This window comes from Culex quinquefasciatus, chromosome 3 (assembly GCF_015732765.1).
Source record: "Culex quinquefasciatus strain JHB chromosome 3, VPISU_Cqui_1.0_pri_paternal, whole genome shotgun sequence".
NCBI lineage: Eukaryota > Metazoa > Arthropoda > Insecta > Diptera > Culicidae > Culex > Culex quinquefasciatus.
This window is the reverse complement of record NC_051863.1, coordinates 19,985,283-20,005,922: the sequence shown is the minus strand read 5'-3', so window position 1 is coordinate 20,005,922 and position 20,640 is coordinate 19,985,283. Positions and strand designations below refer to the sequence as shown.

The window sequence follows — 20,640 nt, the reverse complement described above, 5'->3', positions numbered from 1 at the left end:
GTTTGATAGCCACAATATAAAAACGGAAATTTTGAGTATTTTTTTCGAAAATACGTAGTTTTGTGAAAATTTTGACTATTTTCAAAAAATTGTTTTATTTCATTTGAATTGTTTGAAAAAATCTTGATCGTTTTATACCCACATTGTAAAAACTGAAATTTTGATTATTTTTTTCAAAAATACGTAGTATTGCCAAAATTTTGAGTGTTTAAAAAAAATGATTAAACATTCGAAATTTATGAAAAAAAACTAATCATTTGATACCGATATTGCAAAAACATTATATTCTTGGTTTCTTTAGAGAAAAAAAATGCATTTTCAAAATACAGGAAAAAAACGATTTTTTTGAAAATTTTCACGAAGTCATAATTTTAATGGAAAGCTGACATTATCCCGATTCCAAAACACTATAATTTTCTTATGTTTGCATGATTTTTCATACGATTATAGCCAATGTCCTATAAGTTCTGTGCCTCGGTTATGCACGCCTCGGTTTTGCAACCCCCATATGCGGTGCTGGGTCTCGTGGCGCAGGGGTAGCGGCTTCGGCTACCGATCCCGATGATGCTATGAGACGCGGGTTCGATTCCCGCCTTATCCACTGAGCTTCTATCGGATGGTGAAGTAAAACGTCGGTCCCGGTTTCTCCTGTCTCGTCAGAGGCGCTGGAGCAGAAATCCCACGTTAGAGGAAGGCCATGCCCCGGGGGGCGTAGTGCCAATAGTTTCGTTTTATATGCGGTGCTAAACCGAGGCATGTCTGTATGTGTTTCTCCAAAAAAATCACTGTGTCTCCATAATTCCCAAAAAAATCTTTGATTTAATGGAGACGCATGATACTTGAAAAAAGTTTTTATTTTTAAATCGATGTAAAAGAAAACAGTGAAAAAAAGACATCTCACAGTTAAATCCAGCGTCTCTCCTTCAACCCCACAATCATCAAGTCTGATGTACCAAGTCCCAACAATTTTCACAACTAGCTGTTGCAATCCAGCAGCAAAAGTAAAAAAAAAAGAAAAGCAAAAGAGCTTCCTCCCCGCAACGTTAGTCGTTTCCGTTTTAAATCTCAACTAGCAGTGTCATCCCCTAGTTCTTTCTCTTTCACGTGAGTAGAAAACACTGTCTTTTTCGACAATCTCGAGTGAGGCTGGCGGGAAAAACCTCACCCAGATTTAAAGAGCAGTGGCTGTAATGTAATTATTGCCCACGTCACACCGCCGCCAAAAGAGCAGGTCGTCGTGATTTTTCTTTATTTTTTCTTTTGAGAGAGCACATTTCGGTGTCGAGTCGGCAAGCTTTTTTATGGGATTTTTGGCGGGAAATAAAAACGGGAACTTTAAAGAGCCACCTGGAGTTGTTTGTGACTCAAATTGCACTTTTTACGATTTTTTTGGGATTTGTATTGTGGGGACTTGCATCTTTTACTGCAAATGAACTGATCCGTTTTTACATTTGTATAATGTCAAGAATATTGCTACCATTTATTTGATTGAATTTACATCAAAAATGTAATCAAATGAGCTTTTTCAGAACCCTGTTAATATTTCAACAAAAGCCATTCTAATGTCAAGTGAATCACTTGACTAAATTGCCTCGAAATCTCCTTTTATCCCCGGCTGCCGTGAGTCGATTCAACGTGCCTGGGTTAGTGTTCACGGCTCGGGTACTTACCTTACAGCCTTTCGGAATGAATTGAGTGATAAATTTTGCAGAAGCTCAGCTCGACTCCTTTCAGCGCGCTTAGGCCCATACAAACCCAAACCACAAAAGCCGGGCAACGTATTCTTGGAGACGCCAAAGACGTTCGGTATTTATAAGGAAACGCTACCTCGTTGTTGGTGTTGATCATCTCAAGTGTGGCTGACAGTACTGTTAAGTGGGGTAAATGGGGACATTAGTTTCAAATAGTATTTTTTGATAATTAATTTAGCGAAGTTAATTACAATCATTTTCAAACAACTTTTTCTTAAAGATTAAAGCAAACCCCCAGTACAATAACTCCATGCTGCTGCCGACTGCCTAACGATGTCAACGAGGGAGAAACAAATCCAGCTCCGGTTAGTTGAGTTAAAGCTCCGCTTTGATGAGGAGGCCGGGGCCCTTAATGTGATTTTGTCGCCTCGTCCACGTGGACAAAATACGAGGGACTACTGCTTCACATCTTGGACCGAGACCAACAAAATTTTATATCTCAGCTGAAATGTTTATTACACAGATCATGGCCGTGGGATTTGGTTTTGCTTTAAAATTTAAACAGTTAAATTTAAATGAGAATACGATGTTAAACGAAATTAAACATTTAGATTCTTTTTTCGAGATTTTCACTCTTTTGTTTTTTTTTTTATTGAGATGAAACAGTGTCCATGCATTCCCTATGTCATAAGAATCATTTTTTTCCATTTTGGCGGCGTTCATACAAAATTGGCTGTAAGGGAACGTTCTTTAATTACGTAACGCAAAAAATCGGATTTTTAGACTCCCTCTCCCCCCTCGTAACAAAATTTTCATACAAATATAAAAATGTATGGAGCGTAACACGGCCTCCAACCCCCCACTATGTTACGCAATAAGAGAACACTCCCAAAGCATTCGAAAGTCTGTACACTCAACCCCCGGTGGTTGGTCACTATTTTGTTTGACACTTTTTCAGTTTGTGTCGCGTTGGTTGGTCAAAGTCAAACTAAAAAGTGACGAACTGTCACTTTTTACGCGGTGCTCACGCACACTAACGAAACAAACGCTCAGTAGTGTGTGTGTGTGTGTGAACTCCGTGTAAAAGGGGTGTCGTACTAAAAAGTGACCCGTTTGACAACAGTTGGTGTCAAACCATCGGGGTTTGAGTGTATTATGATGCATGAAAATGCATTTTCTGATCGATTTGAAATTTTCTGAAAAAAAAAACCCAATTTTTATCACTAAAAGTTGAATTTCCCAAATAAGATCTTCATAACTTTCAAGAGTGATTGAAAATCATCTTTTTAGAGGATTCAATAAATTTTCTACATTATGAAATTTTGTGATTTTCTACATGTATGTAACCATCCATAAACTACGTGGACACTTTTTGCCTTTCTTACAAAAGAAAGGTTTAAGGTTTGCTTTTGGAAAAACGCTTTTCTCAGAAATCTAAAAAAATCGTGCACGGCGAGGATTCGTCCCAGAAAAAAATCCTATTACTAAATTGAAGGTTTAGATGCGCTCTTTCGATTGAATTTTGGCCTGAAACCCGGAACTCAAAGTCTGATTTTTGAGAGCTCTTTTACTGAAATACATGAGCGATGTCTGTATCCGCTCTTAAAAATTTGTGTCTTCCATCACTGGAAAACCGTTCGTAAAACCCACAATTTTTATATTTCAGATCTGTAGCCGTGGGGTCGGAGACGAACATTTTATTTTTCGATTTACAAATGTATTTCCTTAGATATAGCCATTTTAGTGTCTTTCGTCTTATTTTTACCCTATTTTTTCCCATTAAATTTTTGGTTTTATACAGAATCATATACTGAACATCAAATTCGAAGTCTTGGCTTGTTCTCGCTCGAAAGCTCGTCAAGTCGAGTCGAGTCGAAGCCGTCGAGGCGAAGCCGTCGAGTCGAAGCCGTCGAGTCGAAGCCGTCGAGTCGAAGCCGTCAAGTCGAAGCTTCAACGCCAGCGCTTTTACGCTTGCGCGTGAAAGTGTTCTTTCTGGCTTCTAATAATAGATCGACAAAGTGCAATAGCGATACATATTTTATTTAAGTTATCATAGACTAACAATAAAGACTGAGTACCCTTCATTTTTTTCTTATAATGTCAATCCAATATGCAGAGCCGTACCTAGGGTCCACGGCGCCCTTGGCAAAGCATCAATTTGGCGCCCCTCCAAATTTTTCATCATTTTGATATGTTTACTTAAATTTTCAGCGATTGCTTCAAAAAGTTTTAATAATATAATGGTAATTGATTGAATAAATATAACAGCTAAAAATCCAACCACAATTTAATTCTTTGAAGAATATTCAAATTAATGTTATATTATTTTTAAACCATTTCAATCGATTTATATCTTTCCAATACAGATAGGTTGTAACGAAAAGGTGCTTTAGGATTAATGTTGACTGAAAATAGCAGAGTGTTGTTTTATCGTTTGAAACAGAATTTGATCTGACCTAGCTTAAATTTCATTGTATCAGCATTTTCCTGCATTCCTGAAAAAATAGTTTAACTGATTAGAAAATGGACTCCTTTTCAAACTTGTTTTTGGATGGATTCCTTTTGAAACTATTTTTTTTTTCAATTTATTTTTGAAAACAATATTTCTCTTCTCTGTGACTGTGTTTTTTGATTGATATAAAATTCCTAAAATTTGTTTTTTGAAAATTCATAGCTTCAAACAAAGGCAATTAGTTTTTATCTTTTTAACACATTGAAATTTTTTGTGTTTATTTTTCGACATCTAAAGTTTCTAAAAATTGTGTATAAAAACCATTACACTCAAATAGAAGATGACGAGCGGAAATTCCCGGGAAATCGACCAAAACCTCTCGATTCCCGGGAAATTTGGTCAAAGCAAAATTATATAAACAAATAAAAAAAAATGAAAATTCGAAATTGTTCAGCACATTGGGTGTTCAATGTAAGATGTTCAAGTTCGAATGAACCAATGCTTCTCTTATCTTCTAATTCAGAAAGTGTAAATTTTAACTTATTAAAAATTCCAATAACTATAATTGGGAAAACTTAAAATAGTGTGGTCCCCAAAATTAACCTTAAAGCATACTTAGCAGTTAGCCACAAGAAGAAAGTCTAATTTTTTTATATTTTTGTTTATTATTTCTAAGAGTATAATTTTCATATCCTCTTTCAAGCATAGCAATTCTTATAATCCATTTTTTTTATTCTTATTATTTTAATTTCGCTGTATCAAGGTAATTTCCTTTTTTGATGTCATGGAGTAATTTTGTGTTTCGCTTAAACCTCAATATTAAATTATATCTTAGAAAAAAAAAACTCTGGAAATCTTTGTAAAGTCCGCCAAATGTGAACATTCGGTTTTTCCGGATCACTATTTCTTCAATGCATATTTACAGTTTTAAAAAAGAAAAAAAATATTAAAATTGTTGTTTTGAGTCGCTATTTATTATATTGTAAAAATCCCGATACTGGGAAATTATATATTAGCTATTTTGTTATTTCACAAAAATCTAATAACAAGTTCATACAACAAGTTGTATTGCAGATTCAGAAAAAAAAATCAAGAAGTAGATCATATTTCTCAAAAATAATGAGGCTACTAATTAACGTTTCATTAAATGAGCATGAATAAAACGTAACTGAATTCATTGAAAAGAAACACATTTATAACTTTTCTTTATACATTACTGGCACTATTGGCATAGTTATAAACACTACCAGGTCCCGGGAATTCCCGGGAAATTTCCAAATTCAACTCTCTATTCCCGGGAAATCGAAAATCTCGAGAATAGTCACCCTCTACACACAAAGCTTTTAGAACCGTTTGTGTAATTGTGAAAATTTAGGCGAAATTACACTGGATAGCCCAACACATGGAATCCATGAAATAAAAAAAATGTATGTGAAAGATAAGCAACTTTATCCATTCCATTAAAACATGACAAAACAAAAATTTTCAAGGAAAATGTTACTAACATTCTTCAAATTATTGACCCTAGAAGCAAAATTAAGTGGAACTTAGTGTTTTCCCAAAAAATATTGCTGTTTTTGGAGTTGGAATTTTGCTTTGGTTTAAAATCTAATGGGTCCGCGATAATGGTGTTTCTGCAAATCAAAATTATACAAGAAATTGTATAATATTTTACTTTTATGACTAAAAAGTTGGTGGGCATGCCAATCTATGCAACTTTGTCGAAGACACCCAAATTTTACTTTTTCACTCTTGCTACAAGCAATTGAATACAAGCAGCAGAATATAATATATTTAGAGCAATTTATGTGCTCTTAAAAAACCAACATTTTTATGTTGAAAAAAAAATATTTTGCTAGAAATTTAACAAAAGTCAAAGCAATATTCAATTTAAACACTTCAGTATTTCGAAAACGTAGGCCAATCTCAACGCAACGTTTGCATTAAAAACGATAAAAATATCTCAAATGCCATTTTCTTTAAACTTGAAATATCTTATTCTTTTTATTTCAGATTTTCAATAGAAATGTGTAAATTTCAATTAAATAGCTGATTATATAAAAAAAATACTTCAAAACATAAAAAAGCTTGATGGTTCCTGATGCTGGAAAAAATGGTGAAATTTAAATTGAAAGAATTGTTATAAAACCCTGAAATTTTTGCCACTTGAGCGCCCCCTTTGATAAATGAATCTAGAGAATTTAATTTTAAATTTAATTCTGGTACAATTATTGAAATAGTTGATTTTGGCGCCCCAAGTGTTATAATTAATATTCGTAATATTCCGACCAAGATTATCGAGTTATTTTGTAGTCCTACTTTAAAATTTGGCGCCCCTTTTGTTCTGAATACCTTTCTAGGATTTTATAATAACATGACAAATTTGTACAATCATCGTTTTCGGCGCCCCCCAAGGGCTGGCGCCCTTGGCGGTCGCCAACTGCGCCAACCCCTAGGTACGGCGCTGCCAATATGTTTTTCTTAATTAAATTTTAATATCTTGCGACAAATAATGTAGGGTAGGGTAGTCATCAATGAGACACTTTTGGTTTCGAACTTTCAACGATTTTTGTATTTTTTTTTTCATCAGCGTGTTTTAATGAGCTTTTTGCTGCATTTTCTTTCTTTTAATGTGTTCTAACATTGACCAAAATATGAGATCGATCCGAACTCTATAGCCAGAATTATTCAACTGTCAAATGCCAACCTCCCGTGGTCGAGTGGTTACGGGATCCGCCTAACAAGCGGAAGGTCAGAGGTTTAATCCTCGGGTGGCAGCTTTGGAGCTTTGGTCATCCCGCAAAATCAGTACAGGTTTTTCTTTCCCTGCTGTCTGCGCTTTGGAGAAACCTCGAGTTAGTCAAAAATGGACTACTCGGTGAAGAGCTCCAATGCCAAGTGACGACAGTCGGGTCAATACGAGAGAGCCGAAAAACTGATGACAAAGGGGAGAGATCTAAAAATAGCCAACAGGGACCGCTCCAGTCCCCGTCCGTCCTCATCATTTGAAGTTGGACATCAACAGCCTGCGAGCCACAACAATTCTTCAAAAGTTGCTCATTTCTCCTTCGCTAGGTCAACTACAACTACTTAGCTTCGGCTGATCTGTGCACTTCGGAAGATAGTTGACTGGCCAACTAGCCGAAGATGCGCTAACAGATACGATGAGTGTTCGGACTCAAAAAACACGAGAGGAGAATTCTTCCTTTCGCACAACCACGCTTCAACGCACTGCGTTCAGGCGCACTCTACCAGTGTATATGTGCATTGGAAAAAAAAGACTGTAAACAGATAGCTTGATTCTTCTCAATAAGATTCGAGCAAAATTGCAGCCTTAAGAGTATAACAGGGAATCACAAAAGATAGTCGCTAGGACGGTCGAGGTGAACTAATCCCAATATCTGCCCACAAGGCGGACAATAAAAAAAATTCAACTGTCTCATTGTAGACGCACTTGGCAGGAACAATGAGACAGCTGGGGAACAATGAGACACACTACGAAAATCAAGATTTTTCTGGTAAAACATCATGTTTTTGTATTGTTCTATTGCAGGTAACTTGCCTTGAACATTTTAAAGCAATTTTGCCAACATAAAACTTTAATTAACAAAAGTTATACTAAAAAGTATTTAAATTTTGTAAAATCCGTATATTTATACCAAATAACTTTGTATTTTTGGTTAAAAGAAGTTAAAACTCTATAAAAATGCCAAAAATCACTTTTAATTCATGTTTTGAAAAATTTCCATAGATTTTGAAAAGTTTATTGAAGAAAAATTAAAGTGTCTCATTGTGAGTGGGGTACAATGAGACAGCCAAGGATTCTGGGTATATTCTAAATTTTGGCCAAACCTAATGAAAGGACTTTGTAGCCCAACTCAATCCCTATGGAACATCGAAAGATATTTGAAGAAATATTAGTTTTGGTGTAAATGGCAGCCTACGAGCGGAAAAGTATTTTTTGTGCACATGTTTGCACACTTTTGGAAAAAATATTTTTGAAAAGCTGAGAAAATTCTCTATATTTTGCTTCCTCGGACTTTGTTGATACGACCTTTAGTTGCTGAGATATTGCAATGCAAAGGTTTAAAAACAGGAAAATTGATGTTTTCTAAGTCTCACTCAAACAGCCCACCATTTTTAAATGTCGATATCTCAGTAACTAATGGTCCGATTTTCAATGTTAATATATGAAACATTTGTGAAATTTTCCGATCTTTTCGAAAACATTATTTTCAAAATTTTCAAATCAAGACTAACATTTTAAAAGGGCGTAATATTGAATGTTTGGGTATTGAAATTTCACAAATGTTTCATATATTAACATTGAAAATCGGACCATTAGTTGCTGAGATATCGACATTAGAAAATGGTGTGTTGTTTGGGTGAGACTTAGAAAACATCAATTTTCCTGTTTTTAAACCTTTGCATTGCAATATCTCAGCAACTAAAGGTCGTATCAACAAAGTCCGAAGAAGCAAAATATAGAGAATTTTCTCAGCTTTTCAAAAATATTTTTTCCAAAAGTGTGCAAACATGTGCACTAATTTAAAAAAATGAAAAACTGCCACAATTTTCAAAAAAGTCACCTAAATATGGATTTAACTTGAAAACGGTGCACTTTATCAAAATTTTACTAAAGTACTTTTTGATTGCAAATTTGATTTTACATCGGAAAATGAAGTTGAAAAAATTTTGCGACCAATATTTCGATTTTTTGAAAAAAATCAGTATTGATTAAAAAATTCATAACTCGGACAATGATTTTTTGCACAACCTGGAAATTTCTGAAAAGTTGGCATTTTATGTCCTCTAAAACATATCAAAAAATAAAAAAAATAAAAATAGTGTTTTTTTGCAAATCAAATTTTAGTGATAAAAAGTTAAATAAAAAAATCACCAAATTTTGTTTACCGTGTATCATTTTTTTCCAGTGTAGTCCGTATCCATACCTACAACTTTGCCAAAGACACCAAATCGATTAAAAAATTCCTTCAAAAGATACAGATTTTTGAATTTTCAAACATCATTTTTGTATGGACAACTGCCAAATTTGTATGGAAAATTATATGGACAAACTAATGATGCAAAATGGATTCTTTGGGCATACCGAAGGCACCAAAAAAGTTTCAGTCGGATTAAAAAATACAAAAAAAATCGAATGACCGAAATCCTAGAGAACTGCTCTATTTCTTTTTTTTTATTTTGTTATATGCTTTAAATGCCAACTTTTCAGAAATTTCCAGAATGTGCAAAAAATCTTTGACCGAGTTTCGAATTTTTGGATCAATACTGATTCTTCAAAAAAAAAAACGAAATATTGATCGCAAATTTTTTTCAACTTCATTTTTCAATGTTTGCAATCAAAAAGTAATGTAGTGAAATTTTGATTAAGTGCACCTTTTCCAAGTTATATTTTGCTTGATTCGACCCTTTGTTGCTGAGATATTGCCATGCAATGATTTAAATACAGGACAAAATTCATGTTTTCTAAGTCTCATCCAAACAACCCACCATTTACTAATGGCGATATCTCAGCAACTATTGGTTAGATTTTCAATGATAAAATGTGAAACATTCGTGAAATTTTGTGATCTTTTCGAAAGCAATATTAAACAAAATTAAATCAAGACTAACATTTTTAAAGGGCATAATATTGAATGTTTTGCCATTTTGAAATGTTTTTCTTGTTTTTAAAAAATTGAAAATATTTTTTTCGAAGAGATCACAAAATTTCACGAATGTTTCATATTTTATCATTCAATATCTGACCAATAGTTCCTGAGATATCGCCATTAGCAAATGGTGGGTTGTTTGGATGAGACTTAGAAAACATCATTTTTTCCGTTTTCAAATCTTTGCATGGCAATATCTCAGCAACTAAGGGTCGTAGAGTCTGAAATTTCAAAAAAGTGTCCACGTGGTTTATGGATGGTCCCTTCTTACCCATTGAATTTGAAATTTCAAAGAAAGGTAAAAATGCGAAACAAACATGTTTCTTTTTTGTTTGCTGCGTACACTCAAAATGTCCTTTTAGCTATCGACCCACAACGGTACAGCGATATGACAGTCCAGAGGTGACGAACAAGCTGGGCTTCGTAGGTGCCATATGTGACGGTGGGGGTGTGAGAGGAGTCCTCTTTAATAATATATTCATAGCCCCGACGTCGTCGTGCATGCACAGCACATTCGCGCGCCCCAGAACAAAACGGTTAACTGTGGGGAAAGGACCTGCTCCTATCCTTCATATCGCCGCACCACGTGGCTGCCAGTGGAGTGGAGTGGCAATAAAAGCACATCGCACCAAGATCATCCCTGCCCCCCGTAAAATGCCACAGGTAAACACATCTTCAGGACGTGGGGCCGCCTATGGGCAAAAGAGGCCTTTTAGCGGGAGACTTACAACAGGTACGGGAGGAAGATGGAGCCTCTGAATAAGGCATTAAGGCATGTGTGCGACTCATCCTGCTCTGAGTCGGGCGGAGAAGAATACACCTAGTTGTCAGTGTCAGCCACTTGCGAACTGTCAGTGAGAGCCGCCTTAAATTTTTGTTACTGTTCTTATTTGGTTAGAGCAGTATTGTATTTGTTAGCAAAATATATTTAAAAAAGTTTTTAAATTTGCAAATGTTTTTTCGGACTGAGACAATTTCGGCTAAAATAAAATAATTAACTTTATTTATTTTTCAATTTTTGCTTATTTTTGATAAGATTTAGTTTAAAATATATATTCATGAGATATATTTCCAATGTGACCATGAATCAATCAATGTTATACATCAATGTCTTACATACATGTGCTTAAACTAAGACTTATTAAGTTAGTAGTAGTTAGCCAATGTATTTAAATATATAAATCGTTCAATACAACCAGAGCTGTGGAGGAAGTGAAAAAAAATCTCTGGATGGAAATAGGAACAAAGCGGGAAAAAACGGCGAGCTGGAGGTTGACATGAATAGAAAGGAAGCGGAACGTTTTCTTTTTTTATGGAAAAAAAATCATCGTACGTAAAATTTGCCTAAAAATTAAGATCGTTCAATTGGGTCCTAAAATGCTTAGATTGCTGATATTATTGTTTACAGCGATAAAGCTTATTTTTTTGAGTACAATGACCCTTTGTACGACCACAAAGAGTTTGAAATGGATTTTTAAATCAATTTTGAAAAATTAACCCCGCGGTCCTTCTTGACAGAAAAGCTCCTACTTGACAACTCGTTCCAAGGGGACCATAGTTGATCCATCGAAAAAATGTTGTCTTGTCAATATTTTTTTTTGCATTAAAATGAAAAAAAAAGTGATCAGAAATGGTTTTTAATCGTGTTTTTTACCGTTGTTCATAAAAATTGACATAGGGCTTTAGTACCCAATTTAAGATAAGCCACCGTTTTTCAAACAATCGCTCTGCAAAGCCGGCATCTCGGAAGAATGATCATGTCACAGCGAATTCACTTTACTTCCTCCAATGCTCGGGTTTTGCATTTTATTGCAACCAGAAAGGAAAATGACAGAAAACTAAGTCCGGCAGTACCGGCGCTCACGGCGGCATAGTTTCCTCCGCTGTCTGGTGCGGTTCCGGAAAAAAAACAGAAGGATCGCCTTCGACAAGCAGGAAGCAGCAAACAAAATACTGGCCCCTCACGCCTGTGGAGTCACGAAGGAACAAGGCAAGGAGGTACTCTACAGTTCGGCTGAGCTGTGGAGGATCTTCAACGAGTTCAGCACCCAGTTGAAAAGCAGCAAACCCACCCAGATTAATTAAAAGTGATCGGTTTCATCACAGAGTAAGGCAGAGTCACTACTGCCATTCGATTTTGGTTCCACTTTGTGGTACATCGCACGCCTGCTACCAGCAAACCTTATTGAGCCAAAAATAAAACGACATTTCTTCGGACTGCTCGCTCTGTGTTACTCTGTGGTTTCATGTCCTGCAAGTATGGTGTGAAATGACCCTTGCTGTCATTAGTTGAAAAAATATTTTCATTATTTTTATGTCACATTCATGATTTGCGGTCCTACCTCGTCTCGGCACCGAAGAGGACCAAATAAAAATAAGTTATGAATAAAAAAAAAAAATCGCGGAGAAAGTTGCATCACATGAGTCATGCACGATCTTGAGCACTATTTTGAAATGAGCTGCAAGAAAATTTGTTTGGTCAAGAAGGGCAGATGACGACTGACTGGAAATTTAAATGGGAAGAGAAATTATCTTGCACAAAAAACAAAAACAACAACAAGAAAATGAATAAGAATAAGAAGACCTCTTCGCTTCTCCCTCCCAGATCCTGCTAATAGAATATAATGTAAGGTATTCGGAACATGGAAGAGTCGGTGGGAGGCTAGACTTACGGGAAATATACTCAGAGCAGGGTTGTGACGAGGAAGAAATCCCTTTTGCATATCTGTCTATTCACGTTCCAGAAGTGCAAAACACATGCAATACACGGGAAGGGATTATTTATGTAGACAGATTCAAATCACGTTGAATCTAAAACAATAGACTGTAAATTAACACTTGGAAAAGCTTGCAATTTCTAGTGCACGTTGGGCATGAAGCCACGAAGGCACAGTGAAAAAAGGTGAAGCTACTTTTTTGTAATGAATTTGAAGTCATCTGAACTTTAAAGTTCTTGTTCTGACTCTATGACCAAAGCAGCCATTTCGCATTATCATCCAATCTACCACGACAAGATCGTTCTAAGCAATTTATTCACTCTATCTAGGAAATCGTTCAACCCTCATGAATTCAATCTCGCTTCGCCCGTCGTCCTCCGGCTTTCGTCGTGGCTGCTGCTTTGGGGGCGCTGGACCGTGGATAAATCACAAACAGTGACAACTGTGCCGTGCACAGCCCGATGGCAATCACTTTCTGAACCTGTGAGATGTGTGGGACCAAAAATTAGTAACATAAACAGCGGCAAAAGTTTTTCTCCGAGTGCAAATATACTCACAATGATGAAGTAGTTGTGCAGGATGATGCCGTACAGCAGCCACAGGACCGAGGCGCCGCTGCTGGCCAGAATCACCGGCAGGGGCAATCCCTCGGTGCTGCGACGTCGAATCACTTCGCCCTGGGGAAGGGAAAAGTGCTAATTTAGTTACGGTTGGAGTTGTCGTCGTTTTTTTTTGTTTGCAAATCAGATCAAATTTATATTTTCATCATATGAAAATTAGTTTTGCTAAACAGAAAAAAATCACCTTAGTAAGGAAAGACACTCTGAACATCTGTAAACGATGAATATGACTGATTATCCGAACTGCCGTTCTACGCATAATTGTCCCATGTCAGATTTGGACGATTTTGACTTTATGACATTTTTAAGTTTAGTTTGACGTGTACTTTAAGAAAAACACATAAAATCTTGTACTTTGTTCGGAAACTCATTAAAAACAACACCAAGTCTGTTTGTCCCATCGTTGTACTTCTACGCATAATTGTCCCACCAAGTATTTTCTTACACGGAATCATTAGTTTTACTAAGGAATATGTCTTGTTTACCTGTTGTATAGCAAGAGAATCACAAATAAGGGTGATTAACTACTAACTGGGGCCATTAGGGACACATAGAGCGAATAGGAACCCATGGGACAATTATGCGTAGAAACTCAGAAATCGGTCGAAAAATTTCAATCGCGTTTTTCTCAGTTGCACTTCTTTGAACATGGGACAATTATGCGTAGAACGGCAGCGAAGGCCTTGGAAAAAATACACTAAGTCTAAGAGTTATCGAATCTTCCGATAGTCGAATCGCGATTTATTTCTTTGTCCCATTCTTGATTGTCGAGCTTACGTATGACCCCTTATCTACTCAAAAGTGATTCATAGATTTAAAATCCAAGATGGCGGTAATGAAATTTAGAGTTTTTTTAGTAGGTCCTATAAAAATATGAAACACAACAGCTTACACTGGCCTTGTTCGCATAAATGTCCCATATACAATTTCTGCAAATTGAGAAAACGAGCTTAGAAGTTTGAAAAAATATTTGTCGTGAATTTCATGCGTGCAATCATTTCACCAAAATTTCATTTAACAGAGATCTCACACATGCTCTTGTTTATGCTTTTATTAAGTTTGTACCCGAGCATGGGTAAATAACAAAGGAAATGCGTTTCTGGACCCTTTAAAATTTGTCTTAAAGATTATACTAGAGCAAAATGTGGTATCATACCAATTTAAGGTATTGTTTGCATAATTGCAGAATTTGTCAATGGTCGAACACCACATTTTGGTATTCTTTTGGTATTACAGTGTTTAATCAAATTCCTCTGAACCTATGAGAAAATTTTGACAAAATAATTAATTTTGCGCTAAAATGATGTCTCAAAGCGAATGCTTTCATTGAAAACCGGAAATTTCAAACTTGATTTTAAACATTTTTGATAAACCCCCTAAAGAAATGGCTTGAAATTGTGGAAAATTTTCTAAGTCAGGATGGCACATTTTGCTAATATTTTGGTATTAAAATGTTTTATCAAATTCCTCTGAAACTAAAGCAAATTTTTTATAAATTTTGACGAGGTAATTAATTTTGCGCTAAAATTACTTGAAACTCAAAAATGTTAAAGCTGATTTTCATTTTTTTTTATTTATCCACAATTTTTTTTTAAATCGCTGAAATTTCTCTGAGTTGGAATAACCAAATACTTTAAAAAACGAGTCAATCAACAGATTAGGCCGATGCAAATATTTAAAAAAGTTTTTGTCCCTCGGCCCTGGCCGAGGTCAAGGGGGGGCAAAAAAATAAAAAAATAAAAATTTAAATAACAAGCCATAGTCTTCACATTTAAATGAAAAAAGTGTTTTAAAATGCATTTTACACTAGTTCAGTTGTTTTGCAATCATTAGATCTGACAAAAACAAAAATTGTATCGAAAATTTTAAAAAAATCTTAAGATTTTTTAATAAACCCAAACATGCAAAAAATGATTTTAAACGCAGAAGAATGTATTTTAATTTGATTTCTGCTGTGCTGGTTGCACTTGAATTTTCATTGAAATTTTGAAGTTTATTGTAAAAATATTTTTTTTGCCCCCTGATTTTTCGGGCCAATTTTGAAGGGGGGGTGACAAAAACTTTTAAAAATATTTGTACCAGCCTTATCGGATAAACGAGTCTTGACTGTTTGGGCTAAAACTTTGTATACACTTTTGGTTTGCCCAAAAGAGCAATTTTGCATCATCCTTTCGTTCATACAAGTCTCCATACAATTTTGGCAAGTGTTCATGCAATCATGCTATGTAAATGTTGAAAAATCTGTAACTTTTTGATTTGTTTGGTATCTTCGGCAAAGATGTAAGTAGAGTTAAAAAAACTTAGGAAAAATACGTGCACCATCAACTGGGGCGAATCGGGCCAATTGAGAACAGATGTTTAGGGATCATCCACAAAGCACGTGGACACTTTTTTGTGGACAATTTCCATACAAATAAAATCTTTTTTGGATAATCGAAACCAACCCCCTGCCCTTCCTAAGGTTTCCACGTAGTATATGGATGATTCCTTAACCATGTTGGAGCATTATACGGCTCAAAAAACATTTTTATAATTAACTTTTAACACAGAAAATAAAATTTCAAAAAAATGTTAAAAAGTTTTTTTGAAAAGTGGTCTAAACGGTAAATCGCAGTGCTGTCAAAGTTAAACTTATCAAAAATCAAGTATCGCATATATAAATGGTGAAAATTTACAGAAAACGGCCAAAACTCCAGTATTCCTACATTTTTATTTTTTAAACCACTGAATCTTTACAAGGTTTGCACTTATGACAAAGGCCAATATAGAAACTTTTATGAAAAATTGTCAGGAGAATAGATTCCCGCGATGGCTTTAAAAAAAATTACGTTCAGAAAAATCTTTTAAAAAAATTAAAAATAGTTGAATTATTTTTTCTCAGAGAGGCAAACCATTCGGCATTTTGTGTGAGGCTATTTGCAATATTTTAGGCTATTTCTAAAAAAAATTCAACGAAAAAAAAAAATCAAGGGCTCTCCTTCAAATTTAACTTTTGAGCCTTATGACCAAAACATCTTATAGAAACGGCGTGTATTATTATTTCAGTGTTTGTTAACAGAAAGCCCGTCAAAAATTTTCTACAAGTTTGATTTGACTACTTTTTGATACGGCTTCGAGATACAGCAACTTTTAAAATTAAGACGAAATATTCAAACAAGTTACACCCTTCTCAAATGTCATTCTCTAGTTCAATTTGCTTCATAAATAGAAAAATGGCTTACATAAGCTTAGCATATTCTAGTCACTTACAGGTAAATTTCTTGAAAAATTTATTTATTTATTTTATTTAATTATTTTAAAGATCACATAATTTCATACAACACATTACCGACTTGACTAATATTTGCTGAGATAAGATTTTTTGGTATATTTTTGATTTGAATGAGAATTTCTTTGAGATTCCGTTTTTATTATACTATTTATTCATACATACAAAATGAGCATGTGAATATTTGAAAATCTCTATCTTGAGAAGGGATTTTCTTAACGAGTTGGTGTCTTCGGCAAAGTTGTAGGTTGTACGACTTTTCAGGAAAATAAAACGTACATGCTAAACAATCTCATTTTATTTAATTTTTTCACCATAATTTTTTTTTGTTATTTTCATTTTTTATTTGTTTTCACACGGCGTGTTTTCTTGGCAATTTTAAGAAGAAAAAAAATGGTCATCGCTACTTTCTAATGTGTTTTAAAGGAAATTTTCTCAGCTTTCAAATGCTGCTTAGAGCGAAATGTTTCAACGAGAAATTTTTGAGAAATATATTTTTTAAGTCTTTCGTTTTAAATTCCTTAATTTTTTATTGGAAACTTTGTAATAACAGTTCAGGAAGCTTGTCAAATGATGTGATTTATGTGTCATTTACTCATTAAAATGTGCAAAATAAAACAAGGAACAACATTATGAAAGGTTGCAAATTGCTGAACATTGTGAAAATTATGTTTTAACCGAGCTTTAAATATGTGGGGTTTATTTTGAAATTAAAATCATAAAATGAATTATAATATATTTTTTACAAGAAAAAGATTATTGCATAATATCACCTATCTGCTCTGATTTATCTTGGATTTAGATGCTAGGGGGAGAGGGGGTAATATGCACCCCCTAAGGGAAAACTGTGATTTCTCAACCATTACAGCATTACTGTGGAAGAATTTTGTTCGATGTTCTAAAACAACTATTATTCTTTGTCATCCATGTGAAAAGAGTCTTAAAAAACCTCAAAATTGTTCGAAAATATAAAATTTCCAAAAACATTTTTGATTCATTTCATACAAACATGCGGGGCAATATGCATCACAACATTGAGGCAAAATGCACTACAACAACGGGGCAAAATGCACCGGGTAAAAGTAGTTTTCACTAGTCACCACTAGATGACATCACACGCTTTTTGCAGAAAATTTAATAAAAATACATTTTTTTATGTTTTTGGACACATCTATCTATAGAAAAAGGAAGATTATGGCAAAAACTATATACCTCATCACTTACAATATCAATAAATGCTTTTTATATTGTCCAAATATCATAATGAAAGTTCAATGAAAATTAGATGAAAACACAACATTTTAAGTTTTGCAAATAACTTAAGCTGTTTTCATACTACGATGCTCAATTTTTTCCAGCATGGTTTAGCAATGATATGCTTCCAATTTCTATGATTTTTTCCCCGGAAAATTCTTACAAAAACCGAGGAAAGCAGGGGTGCATTTTGCCCCGGGGGTGCAAATTACCCCCTCTCCCCCTACAACTTAAATTTTTGCAGGTTTGAGATTGTTAAGGAAATTATTGGATTTTTGTGAATAAATAACATATTTCCTTTACCAAACATTAAACAGTTGAATGGATACAAATCATGTTTTATAATCAAAATTGCACTACAAATTATTGTTATAAACTTCAGGATAAATGCAATAATCTATGTTTTCTTGTAAATTATATATTTTAATATGGTTTTATAATTTTAATTTCTGAAAAAAATCTCACATGTTTTAAACTCTACTAATTTAATTTTCAAAATGTGTATCTTTTTAAAACCATTAACAATGTTGTTCCATGTATTATTTTGCACATTTTGATGAGTTTATTACTTATAAGACACATCGCTTGACAAGCTTCTAGAACTGTTATTTTAATAATTGCAATAAATAATGAAGGAATATAAAACAAAAAAAAAACCATTAAAATAAGATATCTCAGAAATGTCTTGATAAAACATTTCGCCCTTTGAATCATAGGGAAGCTGAGAAAATTTCCTATAAGACACATTTAGAAGTAGCGATGACTATTTTTTCCTTAAAAGTTTGTTCTTGAAAACTTGCACCTTGAGATAAATTTCTTTGAAAAATGTTCTTTTTTGCAATTCCAAAATACTGTACCAAGGAAAGCACTCATGCCAACAACATTTTTGAACTTTCGTATTTTTCAATAAAAAAATACAAATAGTTTTGAAACCTTTGCCATTTTGACCCTGATATTTACAACCATAACTCACCAACTTCAGCAGCGGCAGTCCGATGTACCCCAGCGTTAGTCCGGTCACCACCAACCCGAACCGGTACTCCACCTTCGAGGGTTGTTCAAATCCGGCATACAGCAGAATCCCGCCCACGACCAGCACCGTCCGCAGAACCAGCTGCCACAACTCCGTTCGCCGTGGGCCTCGTGGTGTGTACGCCGCGAACCACACCGAATACACGGCGCAGATCGCGAACGCGTACGCACTGGTCCGGATCATGGCCACGGCACCGACCATCTGGGAGTACCGCAGCTGGAGGGCCGTCCTGGTGGGAGTTAATTAATTTTGAGTTTAAGCATTTTTTAAATTCTACTCACAGTCCACATCCCAGCACAAACTGCAGCGCGGAAAATCCCTCGGAAGTGCCCTTAAGTCGGATATTGTTACACGTGAAGCACCCACTCAGGAACTGGGCCACGGTCAGCATGCCGGCCACATTACCGATCACATCCCGGTAGGGCAGCAAACCACGTGCTAGCGAATCCATGACGTCCTACGATCTGCGAGTTGCCTCTCCGCTGGAAGTCTGCTACAATACTGGCGCGCGCTGAAGATCGCGCACTGAACCACAAAATCGCACTTTTAAGAGCAAGCCTCTTGTCGTGATTTTGCTTGGTTAGGGTTGTGCTACGAAAAATGTCAATGATTTTTTTTCCTGTCTAATCTAATATTGCTCAAATTTTCATCAAAAATACTTATTTTTATACTTCCCATGAAAAACGAATAATATACTTTTAAGAACCACCCTCAAACCAGCTTTACTACGCTGGAGATAGTGGAAATGCAACCAACGGTGACCGGGCTGATACCGGGCAGTCAGTTTGTTTGGTTGATGGATTAGCAGTTTGTTGGCGCGCACGCTGACGGCATACTTTTGGGAGGTCGCAACCATTGATTGTAACAGCAGCAGCACGTCATGAGTTGGCCCGTTCCATCCAGGACTGCTCGAATCGGGTTGAACGAGATCGAATTTTGGTACCGTAAGCGGGGGTGACATTGCACAGTGGTCCGAAACCGAAATCTAGCGTGACAAAATTGATAGCGGCCACACGTTAAGATTTAGAGTTTTGGTATCTTCGGGACAAATGATCAGGGTCAATAGGGGCATCTTTTGGTATGGTGGACATTAGGGTGGTCCAAATTTTAGGGTGGTTCAGAATTTTTATGTTGGCGGGATGACGAGATAGCGCTTTGGTGTCTTCAGAAAAGTTGCAGAAAACACCATTCTGAGCAACTTTGCTGAAGAGCACAAAGCTGTATCTTCAAACGGGATGTTTCTAGAGTCATTTTTGTAATTTAGCTTGAAGTGTTTATGAAAAAATGAGTTTTTTGAATTTATCAACTCAGGCTTGTGTCGTAGCGAGTTGGTGTCTTCTAAACATTTGTAGAGCTTATTAAAACACACATTTATCTTCCAAGAGAGCAAAAATCGGACCTTTAAAACAAAAGCTATAGCCATAATACGACGAAAAAGACGCCATTTTGAAATGTGAATAACTCGAAAAGGTGGTGAAGTTTGACCTCGCTCTTAGAAGCATCTGAAAGTACACATTTTAGAGTACATTTGCTGAAAATATCTCGGAGGTCTTTTTTGTTTAACTTATTTAATCTCAATTTGCAAATGAGCATTTTTGAATCGTTTTTTGCCAATAACTTGTGATAGAATTGATCAAAATTCATTTTTCAAGAATAAAAATGTTCATTTTGACAAGTTCTACAATTGTCTAAGAATAAATTTAATTATTTTGTTAATTCCTGAAATATTTCAGGCAAAACTAGTTTATTCTTTTACAACCACTAGATCATTTTGTACATTTTTGAGCCCTTCTAGACAATTGTAGAACTTGTCAAAATGAACATTTTTTTTCTTGAAAAATGAATTTTGGTCAATTCTATCAAAAGTTATGAGCAAAAAACGATTAAAAAGTGCTCATTTTCAAATTGAGATTAAATAAGTTAAACAAAA

At 35.2% G+C, this 20,640-nt stretch overlaps 1 protein-coding gene across 1 annotated transcript; it reads right to left on the bottom strand.

Moving 5' to 3' along the window:
- Positions 1 to 12,839: 12,839 nt before the first annotated feature.
- LOC6047791 (sugar transporter SWEET1) lies at positions 12,840 to 19,302 on the bottom strand. The gene is made up of 4 exons (XM_001864766.2): positions 18,992 to 19,302; positions 18,651 to 18,939; positions 13,093 to 13,212; positions 12,840 to 13,016 (listed from the first exon to the last, which is right to left on the bottom strand). The coding sequence occupies exons 1-4, from the start codon at positions 19,159 to 19,161 to the stop codon at positions 12,888 to 12,890; spliced, it is 708 nt and encodes a 235-aa protein (XP_001864801.2). The 5' UTR covers positions 19,162 to 19,302; the 3' UTR covers positions 12,840 to 12,887.
- Between the last annotated feature and the right edge of the window lie 1,338 nt (positions 19,303 to 20,640).